Raw genomic sequence first — 19,429 nt, 5'->3', positions numbered from 1 at the left:
GATGCCTGGGCTCAGTGGATGCCACCTTTGCACTGGCTTCGTGTTTGCCACCAGGTGCTATTTCCAAAGTTGGCAATGATCCTTAAAGCCTTGACGAGGGAACCTGAACTCACCCTGGGGCTAAGGCATTTGGCATAGAGGGTCCCCACCTGTGGCCTTGGTGCTCTTTGGAGGCCTGCCAGGGCCCATGCAAAACCCTTAAGAGCTTTTCATGGGGTTCTGGTTTTGTGTGTATTCTCTGTTCTTCAAAGGACAGAGCATGAATAAAGCCAGCGTGTGGCTGCAGTGAGGGGACGGGGAGTTGCCATTATCACTGCTTGATTTGCAAACAAGCGCTTGGGTGGGTGCAGTGTTTAGCGCTGTCTCATGTAGTGTTCTGCAGATTTTGGACATAGGCATTAGTACAGTCTCCCTTCCCGCAGAGCATGTGATCCAGCTGCCCCTCTTCGGCTACAACACGTACCCCGTGGAGCGGTGCAGCGAGCCCAGGATTCCTCTACCCTGCGTCCTTGGAGTGAATAGGGACCAGATCGTTATTGTGGCCAGCAGGTCCCAGGTATGCTGCCTAGAGTGCCGGGATCAGTATCTCGCTACCTTGGCCCACTCATGCACTGGCTTTGTGCGAACTTTCTCTTTCTCGCATAAGTCAGAGTCCACGGCAGTGGACTTTGTCCACTCCCTGCCACCCCTTACAGAGCGAGCGTGGACGTAAGCTGGCACCAGGACCCACCCAGGACTCTGGCTCGGTGTTTTTTCCATGACATGTCCTATAGCCCTGCACTGGCTTAGAAGAGGCTCGAAAGCTGAGCTCTGCTTTCTTAACATTCTGTATTTACATGATTGTGGTGAAAGCCTGCACTAGAGGTGGGGTGTTGAGGGAACTTGGCTCCTGAGTCCTCGTGTCCTGCACTGAAGCAGCCCCTCTGATGGCGGTTTCTCTCCCTGGGCACAGGAGCTCTGCTGCCGCATCCCACTGAAGGAGGTGCAGAGGATGCGAACCTTGCGGCCTTTGGACGACACTGGGGAGGCGGGTCTGGAAGTGAACTATGGCTCTGTGGACAATCCTCAGACCATGTGGTTTGAACTGCACCAGGTAAAGAGAGCCCTGAGCACTGCCTGCTACTGGCCATGTAATGAATGTAGTTATTGGGATGATATTTAATCCTGTCTCAGTTAATTTCTCCAGCCACCCAGTGCCCACACTTTGTCCAACTGAGACCGAGGCTGACAGCTCTAGAGCCTTCCCCTAGCTCAGCGATAGGGGCTCTGTGAACTACAGTTCCCAGCATCCACTGCTCCCTCTTCAGCCAAACAGCATTGTGGGTATTGTACTGGGAACTGCACTCAACTAGGCATCCCTGTGTAGTAGAGGATGCCAGGCTAGAGCCACTCCACAGACCATCATGGGTCATGTCCCATCCAAACTTACCTGTTTCATTTAAAGATGAAAAATCTTTCCTCATCCTGTACCCTGGTTGTGATCCTCCGAGGTTCCCAGAACACAGCAGCACCTTCCCTAGCACTACCTGCAGTGGCTGCGTCGCTCTCACATTTGATAGGAGAGCTCGTAGGCTTTTTGCTGGGCAGGACTAGCATTCAGGCTCCTGCAGTAGGTGCAGCGTGAGACACTGGGCCCTGGTTGGAGGAGGAAGTGGCAGGTGCTAAAGCCTTGAGCAGGAAAACTGCCTTGAAATTAGTGATGGCTTTTCCTTGTGTAAGGAACAGGCTCAGGCCTGAAGCTGGCTCTCTGCTTAATGAATTGTATTAGAATAAAAAGGAGAAGTTAGTTTAGTGCAGGGGGTATAATACCAGCAGTAGGCTCTGGGGCTGCTAAACCTCAGTGGGCTCATCTACACAGGGATGGTAGGGTATGCCTATGCCAGAGCTGGTCTCACACTAGTGTGCTACAGACAGACATGTAGCTGAGGCAGTGCCAGGAGCTAACCGCCCTGAGTACATCTCTACGGTTTCAGGCAGGAATGAACTCGGGGCAGCTAGCCTATGGAGTCACTGCAGCTACCCTTCTAGTTTTAGCACTAAACCAGCTAGCGAGGGTTTGTCTGCCTGAGCTGGCACTTACCCCCTACAGCACCAGCACAGACGCAGCCTTAGTGCAGAGTGAGGGCATGAACCGTCTCTGTGTGGATACTCGCACTCCATGGCCTGAGCACCGTTGTGTGCTTTAGCTCAGCACACTGAAGTGTATTCACATGGCGGGATAGTGCAGGGTTGCTGAGTGCCCCAGCTACTCAGGGCTCCCCCTAGACAAGCCTGAAGTTTCACTTTGGAAGGCTAGAATTACGACCCCCCATTCACCTACCAGCCTTGTAGCGAGTCAGTGAATGCCCCTGTTCTTGCAGCAGCACAGAACAGTTATTCCCCGCCCCCCCAGTTATAGTGGAATAAACAAATCCCCTAAGATTTCTAGCCAGCAACCAGGGTCTAAGTATTTCCCTTGGCACCTGGGTTACATGCTGGTTGTGAAGTATTGGGCAAGATCTTTAAAAGAAAAAGCACAGGTAGCAATATGATCTTACCCAAGGGAAGTGGCATTGCAGGGGGCCCCTGGAAAAGGTTAAAATGGTTCCACCTAAAAAAAAAAATAGCAGCAGCTGCTTTGCCAAGAGAAGGCCTGGGGTTTAAGCCCAGTCCTGCTGGTTTAGCAGAGGCAGGTGGCTGGATGTAGCCTCTGTTAGTGCAAAGGAGAGGTGAGGAAGGGGAGGGGCTGCGGTGGTCAGGGAATTACTTCTACTGGGTTGTAATCTTTACAGGCCAAGGAACTGTACCACACAATCACAGTCATCCTGGAGGAAGGAGAATCTCAGCCCTAGAGAGCCAGGCTGGAAAATGGCGAAGCAGAACAGGGCTGTCCTTGGCTTGGACAGCTGATCAAGCACTCCTCACATTGGCCTGTGGCAGGGCTAGTCCCGTTCACCATCCTGCTCTCCAGCCACCTTGTTCTAGCAGCACACTCCCTCTCCTGCTTTCCCAGGCTGCCACTCCCTTGCCAGCCTGTCGTCCAAGCTGTTCGGTCACCTTACTTCTGCACCACCACGTGCCAGAACCTGGACCTCCGCCGTAGTGCTGCTCCTCATCCCTTCCTGCCCCAGGCCTGGTTCGCATGTCACTCCCATTCAGAGTCCTTTGGAGTTGTGTGGTCTCCGCAGCCAGAGCAGAGCCCGCAATGGAACAAGGCTCTGGTCTTTCACAAGCTGCTACAAGCAAGTGGGGAGGAGCAGACCAGGGACTTCAAGGTACAGCACTGCAGTCCTCACACATGGCAGCAACAGGGGTGTCTGGTACTTGTATCTTTTTCTTGGTGATGCAAAATCCCTGACAATTCCATCTACTGGCATTAAATTCCTGAGAGCGGCCTCTGTGTGGCAGCTCTTTGACATTATCACAGAGCTGGTCAGTGAGTGTCAATATGCAGTTATGATGGGTGCCAAGGCAGACTTTGAGCTGCAACGGTAAGACTGTTGACGGCTACTCGATTTCTTACACTATGCAGATGGCCAGTATGTTTCTTTTTCTTTCTAAGCTGAAGAACTCAGTCTGACTGTACAGCTGTATATTTAAATGTCTACTTGCTCAGCGAACTAAGATACAAATTGCCCTCCTCAACAGAGGGGGGAAAATCAGAATGTAAAAATAAATCCTTAATTTATTTTACTACTATAGTTCTCCAGCTGGGGGAGAGGTGTTTATGCTTCTGTGGGGGAAAAAAAAAAAATCAATGAAATATTTAATAACCAATAAATTATTAAAGTCTTGGTTCCTTCCAGTTTTCGGAGCTATGAAAATAAAACCATTGGCTTCCACGTGCACTAGGCAAACAGGCTGTTCTGTCAGTGGGGGCTCAGGGGTACTTTTGGGGGCATTTGAAAAGCATGAGCAGGTTGGGAATGAACATGGCCCCTTGGACCAGCTGTTGAAAGCCAGCCCTGATGCTCAGCACGTGAACATTGGTCACCCACTAGGAATTCACTGGGGATAATGTGATGTGAGTTGGCAAAGGCAGCAGTTCCTGGCAGCAAAGTGTCCATATTGTAACTAACGCCAACGACTACAGGGGCATGGAGACTAAAAGGCCTTCCTTGCTGCTTCTGTCTCTCAGTCTGAGCCATGAATGAATCTTGCACTCTAGCTGCCCCATGGCTGACTTTTCCAGGGGCATGACAACCTCTTGCGGGGGGGAGGACGAACGGGAGCCTCAGCTGGAGAGTGCTATAGTGCAGTGTCAAAATGCACATTCAGTCCCCAGCAGCACATGTGCTAAGAGGGTTGGCCGCTTTGTCAGAGCGCTTAAATGGCTTCCTGATTCGCTGGCACTAGAAGCCAAGAGTTCTGTTGGCTGGTTCTCTCCCTAAGCAAAGTACAATGTTAACTATTAAATACAGCACAGTATCAAGTATAGCATTAACCATTAGCAGAAACAAAACCATCCTCAGGGCAATTCAACCTTCACCTTTGAAATGGCCCCCATTGCTTCAAACCTGTTGCCTGTATATTCTCTACCTCCCACCCAAACACACACACACACACACACACAAGGCAGTTCTAACAAACTGGCCCCACCCTCCTTTCTCCCAGGGCCTTGGAAGGGGCGGGTGCAGCACCAGGGCACTGTGAAAGACTAGAGGGAGGAAGAGAAACAGGACAGCAGAGGAAAGAGAAGCTCTGGGTCTAACATTCTCTGCCAGTTCTCTTCTTATAAACCTATCAATCTCCCTCACCCACCCCAGGGGGCGCCCTATGCGTTTCCTGGCTGGAGCCCCTAGTCAGCATGGAAGGAGGCAGCTTCTCCTACCCCTTTCAGCCCTAAAGGGTGGTACAGAACACTAACAAAAGTGAACCACTAGGATCCCAGGGACTGACAAGCTACGGCCAGAGTACCTCTGAGGACTAAAGGTAGGTAGACAACTGAACAACCCCCGCTGCTGGGAAGTCCTGGCTAAGCAGAGGGAGGCAATCCTCTACTCCCAGGAAGAGTTCCAGGGGATTTTTAATGGCAATGCCATTATTATTGTGGACTAGGATCGTTGCATGTAAAGTACTTACCTTACTGCAGCACAACAGGCTGCTATGCCTGGGATGTGACCATGTAGTTCTGGAGCATCGGTGGTGTTGAAAGCTACTACTTAGCAAAATCACACATGCTGCTGCAGCTCAAGCAGCAAGGGCACAGATAAAAGCAGAAACATCTGAGACATGCTGCACAGCTAACTCATTTTACACGACCCCTCAAAAACTAACGGGAGCTAAGCTGCGAGAAACTCAGGCTAGCTGCCAATGAAGGCTGGCTCTTTAAGGTCTGCACAGAGATTCCAGCTAGCAGCTAACTACTTCTAGGGGAAGAGAAGAATTGTGTGTTCCAAACACGATTGCCCATTCCTAGTCACCAGCTCCTAACATTCAGTTCATCAGTTGGTGGTTCAAGGGACAAGTGACTCTGCTTTTACCCAGGCGTTCACGGTGTAATGCTCCGTGCATGCTCAGTAAGGTAACCAGGAGCAGCAGCACTAATCACATGTAATGAAACAACAGGAACTAGGCAAAGAGAACCCATCGCAACTGTGACGTTCAGTTTATTGTCAGTTTACCATGCACCCTTCAGTAACATATAAAAGCCCAGTTTCCCCGAGTACAAACTATTCAGAAGCCTGTTCCATTCCTGGCTTCTAAGATTGCAGGTTGATCCAGCAGCATTAATGCCAGCAAGGCCAATATCTTCTCTAGGCATAGAGCAAAGGCAGAGCCCATAAAAACTAAGTGTGAAAGACAATCCTGGGCCCACTAGGGTCATGTTACAACTCACCGACTCTCTCCAGTTCAGGCCCTCGCATAAATATAGCAGCAGATGCACCACAGCTACTGGATCTACGAGTGCCACAGCAGTGGGTGGGTAACTGGCTGTACCAGCAGCAGCATCCTCGGTCCTAAGTCCCTGGTTTAGGCACAGTGAGAGGATATGGCTTCCAGGGGCTATAAGCAAATACTAGGGAAGTGCATCGACTTTGATGCTGCCCCTTATAATGCACAACCAAGGGGGGGGGGGGGCGAGAGAGCTACCAGTCTGTCCAGGCTAAGGCACTAATGCCCACGCCAGTTAACGAGCACACAGAGCTGGCCAGAGCAAAGCCAAATTTCAAGGTGGTTTAAAAAAAAAAAAAAAAAAGCGCCTGCAGGGGATCCCCAGCTTTGGGAAAGGAGACGCTGCACGTCCCATCATCTAAACCAAAACATTTTTTCAAAATAAACGTCCCCTCTAGGAACTTAACCGTCAGCTCCCATCAACAAACCTTGAGCAAAGCATGGGCCTTTGAATGTGTTTTCAGTGTAAGGCTTCTATTGGTAACATTTAAATAAAAAGGCAAGGGAGGGGCAAGAAGGGGTGGGTGGGGAGGATCAGAGACACTTGTGGGGAGCAGCAGGATTCACACCCAACTTGGAATCAGAATCTGCAATTCTAAGCCCTTCTCAGCGGGCAGCAGCAGCGGGCTGCATCACAGCACAGCTGAGAGAGGCCACAGAGCTACGCAGCATTGGCAGACACCAGACCTCTTAGCAAGGGCTGTTGAAGGACTTCATCGTCCCTGAGGCACCGGAGGAGCTCCGCAGACAAATTCCCAGGGATCACCTCCCTAGAGACATTCTCAAGGCCACACCCTTGGCACAGATGCCATGAGAACAAGCAGCAACATGAATGGAAAACTGCCCTGTGTCTCCATGAGCCTTTGGTTCCACCAACTGCAGCAGGGAACGGACATAGCTGGAGAACCAGTATCATCTTTCTGAGCCGGGCAGCGCTTGCCAGTCTGTCTCATTTTCACACCTGACTCGGGTTTTGAAAAACTCCTTGATGAGTCTCTGTGCTTCTTCTTTCACTGCAAAGAGAGGGGACAGCCCCTTTGAGGAGACTCTGGCAGAATCTGCAGCACCCCCCACCACAGGTCATTGACCCATTTAGTACGAGTATATCCCCAGCTGTCTACATGATACCACTCCACAGCCACATCCCACCACCCCCTACACGGCGACTCACCAGCCTTGCGGACAGGATTCTTCTCCTCAGTCAGTAAGTGGGAAAGGTGTCGGGCAAATCCCTTGAACAGTTCCTGCAGGGTAGAGAAATCAAAGTGCAGAGCGAAGGCTACCCATGGCTGCATCACCCTCTCATCACACAATCGGTGTAGGTTTGCATACCTTTGCACAGCCTCCAGCACCATCGGGCCGTAACAGAAACAACTGTTATTTGTATTAAAGTGGTGCTTAATGTTCACAAGCGAGATCGGGGCCCCATTGTCTGTTTTTACCCTGAGCAGCTCCACATACAAGGACTGAATTTGCTCTTAGTTCCTGGCTCAATTTTTGCTTTTTAAAATCCGAAGTGAATAACTGGGATCCCCGTAGCACCACGGCAGTCACCACTCACCATTCCTCTCCAGAATGGGTCTCACTTCTTGGGTCACTAAGGCAGGTGGGGACGCACCGTACCACCAAGTAGCAGCAAGACCCCGTGGTTAGATCTGAACACCTACCAGCATCATGCACCCCTCACCCTCTGTCCCAAACAGCCTTAGGAGACACAGCTCTGGTCTCCTCCTGATAGAGGAAGCTGTTGTCTGTGCCCTACCTTGGAAGCAAATTTACCACCCTTGTAGAAAGGGGTCAAGTATTTGACGACGATATCTGCTGTCTCTTTAAGGGACACGCCTTTGGTCGCTGGCTGGATGGTCTTGGTAGTTCCTTCTTTATCAACCTGTGACAAACTTGGATCAAAAGTCACCTTCTTCTTCACTGGGCCCATGCCTTTGCCCTCTGGTTGCGACAGGATGGAAGATGCTGCCGCCTGCAACCTCTTTGTCGCAGGGCTCTCCAAATCCTAGACCAGCGTGAAAAGGAGCAGCCGTTCATGCAGCAGTTTCAGACTCCTAGGCCCAAGCTGCCACATGAGGCAGAAGCATTCCCATGCCAGTCTGCAAGCTGTTCCCACAGAGATGCCAGGAATACATTTAGCCAACTCAGTCCCCTGGAGACAGGCCCTGGGCTAGTCATGGGGCAGGTACTTGAGGCATTAATCTAAGCAGCCCCGCTGTCCCCATCACAAAGGAAAAGGGCCTTAGAAGAAATCCTGTGGGATTCGCCTCTCCAGGGATTTCTGTGCCTAAGTGGTTGGAGGAAAGAGTGATGGGGAAATCTTCTTGGATACCTACTGGGAAACCCCCCTGGGGTGAACCTAGCTAGACTCTGTAGGAAATGAGGCCTGGGATAGATCCACAAGGGCAATTCGCTCTGCTTTTGAGTGAAACAGTTAGCCCCCCACTTAAATTCACCCCAAGCAGGGGGATGGTGCTGCAGCCAGGTCTCGGGACGGTCATGGATGTCAAACCTTGGGCTAGGGGCTGCAAGGTCAGGCAGGGTGCTCAGCCCTTGCTGAACGATCACCTAGTACTGACGGGTCCATAGGGTCAGCTTTGGTGGCTGCCCTCAACTGATCAAGCATCACTTTGCTAGCTGTGACAGAGGGGTGGAGACACTTGCCTCAGGTGATGGTAGGTATCATCATCTACATCTCTCAGAGGGGGAAAAAGACACAGAGGTGAAGGGCCTGATTGCCAGATGTGCTGAGCACCTGCAGTGTCCACAGATTTCAGAGCTGTGGGTGCCCAGCAACTCCAAGAACCATGACAAAAGTGCCTTGCCTGAGTCACACTGTGCATAAGTGGCAGAGCCGGGCCTAGATCCCAGGAGTGCTGGCTCCCACATAGACTATATTGCTGCTTTCTACTGGGATCGAGACTGGACTACACCTGGATGACTGATCCTGCCAGGTGAGGTTTAGACCAGGCATGTCATTTCCAGAGAGAAGCTGGGCACAAACCTGAGCAGACAGAGGGGAGGAAAATGAAATTCGTGAAGGTCTCACCTCATCTGATCCTGGCCTCTTCCTGCCTTGACATTCCCCAGTGCAGGTTGTTTCGATTTCTATACCAGCTTCATCACTGCTGAGAATGGAGGGAAAGGACAAGATCATTTCTGCTGGTTTGATTATTCAATGACAGGGACTTGCTATGAGATGAAGACTTCACCAGGCTAACATTTAGCTAGTGGCAGAGATTTCAATAAAGCGTGAACGAGTCACCCTGCCCAGACCAGCTCAGAGTTATAACACTGATTAAATACTATCAATGCAGCACAAAGGGCTGCGTGTGTAATTAGCTAACGAGACACCGCTGTGGGATGGACTAGGCAAAGCAGGAAAGAATGGGGCAGGACCTCAAGAGCCCTCTCACCTTGGTTTTGTCTGACCATCTAATCCTGCTTGTGTGGCTTCAGATCCAGGGTCGTGTTTCGACTCCAAGTCCTGACTTCTCTCAGTCAGTGCTTCCTCCATCTTCCTTGACTCATGGTCCTCCATCTGTGGTTGCCCGGCTGAAGCTCCTCCTGAGACATCTTTTTCCTGAGGTTCCTCTTTCTCCTGACATACTCTTTGAGAAAGAGACTGAGATAGCTCGCTCACAGAACAATCGTCTTCCTCTGCTGAGGCACATCCTGAGGCTTTAAGCCCAGCTTTGGTGAGAGAGAAGAATTTAGAAATGTTCTGGGATTCTTTTCTGGCTGCTTCTGCTAGCAGCTGTTGCTTCTTGGTGAGCTTTGTCTTCTTGGTAGGGCTATCTGACAGGGAGGCAGCTGCATCTGGACTGGGTTGCTGTCCCTTCTTGTCATGGGCCTGTATTGCTTCCACAGCACTTTCATGTACTACTTTGGCCACCCTTTCTTTGCTCTTGATGACAGAGACTCCGGCCGTTTCTGAATCACATTCGCTGTCACCTTGCCAGTTTGGACTATCTGCTTCTCTCTCCACAGGCTTCGCATCACTCTCTTCTTTTGTCTTCAGCAGTTCGGCAGCAGTCTGGAACAAGCTGGAACTCTTTCGAAACCCAGCTCCTATCCGCTTGGGTTTAAACTACAAAGAGAAGGGAAGAAGACAGAGGGAGGGCACTAGAGGGTTACAAAGGCATTGCCGAGGATGTTGTCTCCCTGTGTACACACACACCCAACCTACTGGGACACACAAAATGGAGACTTGGTTCCTTCCATTACGTGCACATGGTTTGTCACAGGAGGGTTATTCACAAGTCAATGGAGATGGCTTAATTTTGACTTGTGAATTTACTGCCGGTGAAAGGTAGTGTCTGTTAGAGTTCAGGAAGGCAGTGGTAGAGCCACCAACTTAACGGCCTGCCCCCTCAGGTGAGGGAGGGGCCACATGACCCAGAAAAGTGATTCCCTGGAACCAAACAATGATAAAACTGGAGGACAAAGGTGCAAAACAAGGGAACTGGATGGGCACACCACGCAGAGAACACTGGAGAATCCCCGCTGCTCTGCAAAGGAGACCAAGGCATCAGTGGATGCTACGAAGAGGCAAGAATTGCCCAGGGAATGGAAGAAGACCCTTCCAGTCACAGAGAACCTCCCTGCTGAGTTTGGAATGGATGGCCATCTTGGCCAGAGCCAGGAGGAGGCTGATGAGAACTTGTGACATCATGGGGCCATGGATGGGATGGGTATATAGGAGATGTGGGGACAAACACAGCCAGAACCTCAGCAGGAGGCTCTGGAGGAGCTGGGAGAGGGGCTGCACTAGGGCATGCTGCAGGCAGCTGTGTGCCAAGCTCTCCCTCTTGTGGCACAAAAGGCAGGTATTGGGGGCATCTATGAACCACACCAGCCATGTGCCCTGGCTTACAGCAATGTGCAGGAGCTGCCAACGAATGTGAAAGAACCCAGATTCACAGCCCTGGCCAGCAGAGCTCCCCACAGCATAGGAAGCAGCAGGATGCATTTCCCCTCCCAAGTGCTTCACCCTGACCCAGAGGAATCACCACGCTGGGCTGAAGAATAGTTCAGTCCAGCCTTACACTCTCTGACGTCCTGCAGCCTCTCTGCTGAGGCTGCCAACTAAGGTGCAGGCAGTACCAAGAGTGGTTTCTGCAATGTGAGCTCTTGTTCGCTGTGCTGACCCCAGCAAACCCACTTCACAGATCTACTGAAAAGCCATGAAATGGTAACAGCTTTCAGCCACCACCGCTCTGGGGTTGGATCTGGCAGCGGGAGAGGAGAGGGATTAGTGATAGGTAACGAGCTACAGAGCTTAAGTCAGCCAGTCCAGTGTTGCTGGATGGAGTCTGCCAATGACTGCCAGGTCTAGTGTTGGGTCTGCCAGTTGTGTTGGTGTCACTCTGCAGCACATTTCTTTCAGGGAGCACACACTGTCTAAAACCAGAAGCAGACACATCAGAGCAGTCATGGCTGCACAGTAAGGGGTACAGGGGTTGGGGAAAGCTGTAGCCCCAGAATACAGAGATGGGCAGCATCCTTGGTTGAGTGATGACAAGTCAGATAGGAGGGGAGCCTCTTTGGCAAAATACAGTCTGAAAAGCTGGAGACCAGCATGACAAGGGGGTTGAGCTGTCCTCACCACAAGAGCACTGTGTACAGGAGGAGAGGGCAAACATTCCACCGCAAACACTCAGCCAAAGCTAAGCAACAAACCTCGCAAAGAACCATACCCCAAAACCCATTGTTCACCTTTTCCTCTCTGCCCAGCTTCGCCTCAAGCACGTTATACAGCCTAGCCAAAAACTGCCTGGGCTGTTTCTAGCTCAGGCATTGGGTGTTTTCATACAACCTGCTGGGCACGTGATGTTTGACATGGCCACAATACTTCCAGGCAATAGGCTTTGCAAGCCCTGTCATCGTTCCGTGCAGCAGCCACTTGTACTCACCGAATAGACTTGGGATGCGGGGAGAAAGCTGTCTTCAGCTGAGGGTTCAGACTTCATCCTGGGGCTGCTGCCGCCACCAGCCCCTGATCCGAATGCTGGATACAGCTTCCCTTCTTTCGAGGCTTTGTTGATCTCTGCTACCTTGTGTTAGAAGAGAAGAACATCGTTACCCAACGGTGGAGTCTTTATGTCTCACTCTTCCTCAGCATGCATCGCAGTCCTCTCTGCCAAAGGGCAGGTGTGCACCAAGGGCTGCTCCTGCTTTATGGTCATGAATTACCCCAGGATGGCTTGAGCCAACTGCCTAGCCCAGCTCAGGATATTTCTACCATGTAATGATGGTGCGGCCACAGGGTGGTTGGGGCAACCCCCTGCCCTCCTTATTTTTAAGGCTGGGTTGCTCTCTGATGGCTGCAGATGTTTTTACAGCGCTTCATGGATGTTCACTTGAGATGGGAAGGGCCCCAGGTGGATTTCTGATCAACAGGGAGGAAGAATCCAGTGAGGAGGGGACACCAGGAAGAAACAGCCTGAGGGAGGTAAGCAGGGCAGAGCGAGAGCTGGAACACATGGCGGGAACGCGCCCCTTGAGTCTAACAAGTACCATGCTCAAGGGCTATTGCAGTGGTAGCACCAGGGACGGGAGGGAGCTGCTCCAGCTTCCCTCCCTCCCCCTTTGCAAGCTCCCTACCTTCTTTAGCACAGTTGCCTTGTACAAGTTGGACGTTTTACTGGTTCTGAAAGCCTCAGACTCCATCTCCACGGCGCAGGAGTGAGGGTCTGGCCTGCAACACATGCTGTGGTCAGTTCAGGCAGGACACAGCTCTCCACTTGTGAGAGGAGTGCTCACCTTGGTGAAGTGTTGGGAGAGGGCCGGTGCGGAAACAGGGCTGGGATTTAAGCCAAATGTGTAAAAACTGCAGATGGGAGTCATGGGGCTGTTTTAGTGCAGAGTTACCTCAAAGCCTGGCTCTCTCCTCTCGCACATTTGGAGAGTCTCTGGTTTGTGTGGGTCAGCATGGCCTTTGTGTAGTATGCTATCCCCCTCTGGTGGGGCGAAGGGGAACGGCAAGCCCTGGAATCACCATAAAGGGAGCTGGTGGGACTAGCACCCAGGAGGCTCGGAGCACTCTGAGGGGGCTTGGTGATGCTCCGTGGAGCTGAACTCAGCTGTGGGGCCCAGCAAGGAGATATGAATGGGGATGGAGGGAAGAGCCCTGCATCTCAGGCTTCTCGCAGAGCCCCAGAGGCAATTCACTGACAAGGGTGACCATTGCACACAATGATCTTGCTCAGAGCAAGGAGAGCCCTGCTATCAGGACCTCCTCTCTCTACCCCTTCCTGTGCCTTGTTTAATACCCATGTCCTGTCGGGACTGCCTTCTGGTTGCTGCTCAGAGCTTCTACCAACATCTTCAAGCAGTGTTCTCGGGCCTAAAACCAAAGGAGAGAGAGGAGATCCTCTTGCAGGAATGGCATTGCCTTTCTCCCACACCCCCTGAAGGGACAGGAAGGAGCAGGCAGACGAGAGTTACTAGCAGGGGGTGAGAACGCTGCACTGTATTCACGCAGGCCTTTCCTTACCTTGACCGTGAGTTTGGAGATTTTCCGGCTGGCAGCGTCTTTCAGGGGGCAGCCTGCATCTACCAGAGAAGTGCCGTTTTAATGAGATGCTCTCCACTTTTCCATTCCTTGCCAGGCCACCTCACCACCCTTACCAGGTGGAGTGTTAGTACGGTATCTCTTGGAATTGCCCTCCCACCACACCACCCACGGGCCATTACAAAGTTCCCCTTGAGCCGGGGGCAGGATAAGTTCAAGAACAGGAGGAAGCGGAGGTGACATTTCACTGAGGTGGGTACGTCTGTGTCACAAGCACAAGACTCGCTGCTCGTCAAAGAGCCCTCAGTCCCAGCAAGCCCCTTTCAGGGCCTTCAATTCTCAGAAAAAACAACCTCATTCAGGGCAAGATGGGGGTAAGGGGAAGCTGAGCAGAGCAACATATTCTGTAGAGCAGTGGGTCTTAACCAGGGGTACGTGTACTCTGGGGGTACTCAGAGATCTTCCAGAGATCTATTCATCTAGATATTTGCCAAGTTTTATAACAGGCTACGTAAAAAGCACTAGCAAAGTCAGCACAAACTAAAATTTCATAGACAATGATTTGTTTATACTGCTGTGTATACTATACACTGAAATGCAAGTACAGTTTTTATATTCCAATTGATTTATTTTATAATTATATGATAAAAATGAGAAAGTCAGCTATTTGCCAGTAATAGTGTGCTGGGACACTTCTAAAAACTTACAAAATACAAGTGAGGTGAAACTTGGGGGTACACGTGACAAATCAGACTCTTGAAAGGGGAACACTCATCTGGAAAGGTTGAGAGCCACTGCTATAGGGCACCCCTTTGGCCTGTAGCAATAATTCTGCCGCTTGACAAAGCTCCAAATGGCACAGGTCAAAACAGCAAAACCTCCCTCAGGTCCCAGAACTGGGGTATTTAAACGTGACACAAAATGAGAGAGGCCGAAAGCCCAGATCAAAAGGTGTTCCCCTGGGGCAGGCTGTATCAGAAAGATGCAATCTACATCTTGACCTGAACAATCTCCGATTTGGGCTTAGTCCAACCTCTTCCAGCAAGGAGTTCCACAGCCAGATACCCACTGCTCTGGTCCTGGTTCCCAACAGGTGGAGTGTGGATCGATTCAGCTGTGTCCTCCTTGTGGAACATCCAGCCACAGGAGAGGACTAAGTTGCATTCTTTGTTATTCCCAGATATTGGTGCTACATAAGGGAACCGCAGTGTTCTCCTTCCCCATGGAACTCTCTCACTGATCGAGACCATCTGGTAAAACTATAAACCTATGGAGAGAGCTACCTGGAGGGACAAAGTCATCTTTTTCTGGTTCTTTGCCCTGCAGGAAAAAAGAGAGAGAGGTCAAACGTTTCCATCATGAGCAACATATATGTAGGACTACAGAGAACACAAGAGACCCTGTATGCAGCTCCAGTCACCTGTTCCAGGAAGGATGATGCTAAAATTATAAAGGTGCAGGGAAGGCAGCAAAAAGGACAGAAGGCACTGGGGAGCAGGTAAGGGTTGCAATGCAAAGGCCAGAGGGGCTGACTGAGGCCAGTCGAATATTAGAGATGTTAAAGCAGACAGGATCTCCTTGACTAGAATAGGGCGGGGCCAGCTCGTAAATAACATCAAGATTTTCTTCACATAAATGGGAAATAGGATCAAAACTGTGTAGTAAAGGCAGCAATTGGAACAATTTATAGAAACCAGATCAAACAGCAGCAAGGCGCAAGGGTGGATGTAGCAACAGCTACTGTTAAGGAGCTGAGGACAACATGGGCACCACACTGCAGCAGTGATGCTAGTAGGAAATGCAGTTTCACGGTCAGAGCAGAAGAGTAAGGACGCCTACATGAACAATTTGTTTGCAGCAAGCTGGGATGTGACTCTACTCTGCACCCGCCTGTCGCAGACAAACTGTCCATAGGGCCCCTGCTGAAATGCATTAGCAGTTTGTTAATGTGCTCTGATCTCAGCCCATTTCAAAGAGGACGAGATCAAAGCGCATCAATGAACTGTTAATGCGCATCAGCAGGGTCCACACAGCAGGCTAGTGAGGGACAGATTCACACCCCAGCTTGCTGCAAACTAACTGTTCCCCTACACGAGCCCTAGGAGATAGAATCCAGCTGTCCTATTTCCAGCACTGCCACTGCTCACTGAGAGACCCTGGGCTAGTCACTTAAGCTCTCTGCCTTATTACACTATGCTGCAGATGGGTCAAAGTAACGCTGACCTGTCCTCACAGTGGTGGGGGGAGGCTATATTTGTTCGTGTTGAAGCACTGAGATCTGGGGCTGAAAAGATCCAGAGGAGGATTAAGTATTATCATTATGATGCTAGAGGTTCAGAGAGTTAAATATACGTGACTTTACTGGTGGATTTCCGAGTTCAGCCCCCTGCTCCAGTAATAGTCATTAATTCCCTGAGGGGAGACGGGTGGGAGCAGGACATGGAGCACAGGAGTTGAAGGAGGGAAGGGGGAAGAATATGGGGCAGATGGTGCCATTTCCCTGCACTGTTGGTTCTTCTCTTGGCAGCCCTTTTTTTATCTGTCTGTGCTGGGGTTTACCCTGCAGGGCACAGACATAGGCTGCTGTACTTTCCACTTCTTCCTGGAGCAGAAATGCAGGCTCCCAGTTTACCAGAGACTTATCACCTAGCTGGATGCAAAGCTACTATTCATTCAATTATCTGAACCTCAAGGCCTGATCAGAGGAGCTTTTTGGATTTTAAAATTACAGAGCAGTTTGAAGAGGGCCCAGCATAATTATTTCCCCAAAATGGTTAGATCTATTACATACAACAAGCTAGTTCCCTTTATGCCAGTCTCCATTTACAAAGAATCCCATCACTCCCCAAGATCCTTCACCTTTTTCCATGCAATAAGTTGTAGAGGTACAGGAGCCATCAAAAATCTTCATAGCACATCGTCCCTCTACTCTGCCCCTTACCAATGGAGGGATCTCCATCTGGAGATTGGTCCAGGGGCCGAGGGCCAGCTGGAAATGCATCCACCAACCAGCCCTCTGCACCCCCAGTCTCCGGAGGAATGCTTAGAGGACTGTGCTAAGTTTTCTGCAGAGGTCACTTTGCACTGTGGAATGTTAATGGAAACATATTTCCAGGAAGCAGAAGAAACAGTCAGGCGTCTCCTGAATCTGAGAACATGGCTCTGACTTTTGGTAGAGCTCCAAGGTCCATGGGAGATCAGAGTGACTGAGGTGGGGGGGTGGAAAACACCCCCAGACCGAATGGACAAATTAGCTCAGGAAACCATGGAGCGCTTTCCTCCTCTGAGCACCCCATTCCACAGGAAAACTGGCATGGGAGGATCTGGTCCAGAGTTTGGAGACAAGGCCTGTATATCTGAATGTAGTAAAACTAGGGAGGGCTATGCTAGCTCTCAGATTTACAGACTTCTGGTTTTTCATTTGCCAATATGTCCGTTGGTCACCCAGAGAGGCTTTATCAGTTACACCATTGAGTGTCCTGCTGCTAGTCACAGGAAGCTGCTATGTCTGCAGTAGAGGCAGGTAAACTGCACGGAGGCCAAAAGCCCTCAGATCTCTTAGAGAAGGGATGTCAACTCACTTTACGCAGATTCATCTGCTTTTTGTAGAAGTTACACCACTCCCGTTTCCGATTTTCCTCACTGGCTTCGTCCCCGCTCCCACGGTTTCCTTCGTCATACCTGGATGAGAAGCCAGGAGAGGGATACACATTCCTACAGAGGAAGCAGTAGCTGGTCTAAAGGCCTTAGGAAACCTGAATCGTATCAGGAAGGTGTTTTCCAATGGACTTATGACCACACTTTAGAGCTCAGTTCTGCCATCCTTACTCAAGTTGAGCAGTACTTCCTCAACTAAGAGTCCACTGAAATCAACAACAGTGGGTACGGTTGGCACAGCTGGGTCCTCAGTGACCACTACAGCTTTGAACAGAAGGTACAGCCAAGTGGCACAAAATCAGTAAAGTAGGTGGCAAGCAGTGCCCTGTGTTAAAGCAATAGCCTTTGTCTTTGGAGTCCTGGGTTCAAATACAGTAACTCCTCACTTAATGTCGGCCCGGTTAACGTTGTTTCATTGTTGTGTTGCTGATCAATTAGAGAACATGCTCGTTTAAAGTTGCTCCCTTATAACGTTGTTTGGCAGTCGCTTGCTTTGTCCACTGCTTGCAGAAAGAGCAGCCATTTGCAGCTAGCTGGTAGGGGCTTGGAACCAGGGTGGACCGGCAGTCCCCACTCCCCTAAGTTCCCTGCGCAGCAGTCACCCAGCAGGCTATCAACTGCCAGGTAGTTCAGCTGTCCCTCCCTGCACTGCCATGCACTGCTCCTGCCCTCTGCCTTGGAGCTGCTCCCGGGAGCCTCCTGCTTGCTGTGCATGGAGATGAGGTGGAAGAGGGGTGCTAATGTCAGGGTGCCTCCCTCCCCCCACTCCTGTACCTCATCTTCACAGAGCACTGGGGGACACGACAGGGCTCAGGACAGAGGGAGCTTCCTGGCAGCAGCTGCTGTCTCAACTTGCTGATCTACTTAAAAAGGCAATATACTTACAGTGGGGTCAGCGTACTTAAAGGGGCAATGCACATCTGTCTCTCTCACACACACGAGGTGTCTCTCTGTCTCAGGTCTGCCATACTGTCTCCCCACCTTCTATTCATGCTGCCTTGTAGAGTGTGACGCTACATTACCAACAATGTGTTAACCCTTGAGGGCTCAGCCGAGTGCTAGTTCATCATTTAGCAGTAAGGCATTCCCTGGGAAATATCCCACCCGTCTCCACCCTCTGCCTTCACCACCTCAACCAAGCTTCACAATCATCAGTGCTGTGTACAGTATTAAATTGATTGTTTCAAATTTATACTGTGTGTATGTATGTATATGTCTGTGTATGTATATATACACACACACAAATATATATATTTTATTAAATAAATTATATATAAATAAAGTCTTGTCTGGTGAAAAAAAATTCCCTGGAACTTAGCCCCCACCCCAATTTGCATTCATTCTTATTGGGAAATTGGATTTGCTTAACATTGTTTCGCTTAAAGTTGCACGTTTCAGGAACAAACGACAACGTTAAGTGAGGAGTTACTGTATAGCGCAGGGTCACTAGTAATTTGGCCTCATCCTACTGCCAGGGTCATCTGATGACTAAAGCTACCAATCTGTGTCAACCTGTGGAAGCAGAGGGCTGGAAGGGCAGTCAGTGCTGCAGATCATGACAGAGCTGCATAGGTGGAAGTGTGCAGAGACGCTTGCACTGTGTCTGACCACATGATGGCTGTAGCCCAGCAATGCTAACAGCCTTCTGCGTTCAAACACAAAATTCCCTTGCAAAATAGGAGTTACACACTGGGGGAAAACTAATAATTACCACCACCACGCCACATGTCTATAGCACCATTATTCAAGTGTGCTAAGCACTATATAGATTTAATCACACTTCTCAACACCCATCTCTGTTTTACAGGTAAGGGGAAAGAGAGACGCAGAGGTTAAGCAACTTGCCCCAGGTTGGTGAATCAGTGCTAGGACTAGAATCCAGGAGAAGTCTGGAACTAGCCACTTGGTTAGTCTCTCTAAAGTCTAGTTCCTCCGTCTCCTAGCCCAGATGCAAAATTTAGGACAGTTTCTTAAACCAGCTACATTCTGTGGGCAATCAATTGTTCTAGATCATCTGAGGACAGCTTCTGGCTCCCAGGCATATGAATCTGATTGAGCCAGCCACAGTGTATGGAAAAAAGTCCCTGGTCTTGAGACCATAAGTGACAAGAACACCACACAGAAATATCTGCTGAAATTAGGAGCAGCTGAGCTGGCAGCAGGGGGGTCCAAACAGGAGGAGCTCCACCCTCCCCAAAAGAACACGCCACAGTCTCTGGGAGGCTGAGCAATCAAATCCAAACCTGCTGAAGCCTCCAGAGCCTCTCCTCCCTCCTTCATATAGCTCTGGGTCATAGGCGTCCCGAGAGGAACCTGTGGGTCCAATGCAGGTTCTGCTCCAGCTGTTGCTGCTCAGCTCCAGGGAATCCAGCTGCT

At 50.4% G+C, this 19,429-nt stretch overlaps 2 protein-coding genes across 2 annotated transcripts in view; one reads left to right on the top strand and one right to left on the bottom strand.

Moving 5' to 3' along the window:
- Positions 1 to 3,279, top strand: part of MYO15B (myosin XVB) — an 82,531-nt gene extending 79,252 nt beyond the window's left edge. The window contains 3 exon segments of the mRNA XM_075072062.1: positions 423 to 556; positions 953 to 1,093; positions 2,772 to 3,279. Coding sequence (XP_074928163.1) covers positions 423 to 556; positions 953 to 1,093; positions 2,772 to 2,831 — 335 coding nt within the window. The 3' untranslated portion in view covers positions 2,832 to 3,279.
- Positions 3,280 to 5,572: 2,293 nt separating this feature from the next.
- On the bottom strand, positions 5,573 to 13,148 carry LOC142047667 (ATP-dependent DNA helicase Q5-like). The gene is made up of 7 exons (XM_075071793.1): positions 12,487 to 13,148; positions 11,796 to 11,936; positions 9,297 to 9,970; positions 8,930 to 9,008; positions 7,637 to 7,885; positions 7,046 to 7,118; positions 5,573 to 6,887 (listed from the first exon to the last, which is right to left on the bottom strand). The coding sequence occupies exons 1-7, from the start codon at positions 12,589 to 12,591 to the stop codon at positions 6,787 to 6,789; spliced, it is 1,422 nt and encodes a 473-aa protein (XP_074927894.1). The 5' UTR covers positions 12,592 to 13,148; the 3' UTR covers positions 5,573 to 6,786.
- Positions 13,149 to 19,429: the final 6,281 nt, after the last annotated feature.

Source organism: Chelonoidis abingdonii, chromosome 13 (genome assembly GCF_003597395.2).
Source record: "Chelonoidis abingdonii isolate Lonesome George chromosome 13, CheloAbing_2.0, whole genome shotgun sequence".
In the NCBI taxonomy this organism is placed as follows: Eukaryota; Metazoa; Chordata; order Testudines; family Testudinidae; genus Chelonoidis; species Chelonoidis abingdonii.
Note: the sequence above shows the minus strand (reverse complement) of the source record. Positions and strands in the feature narration are given on the sequence as shown.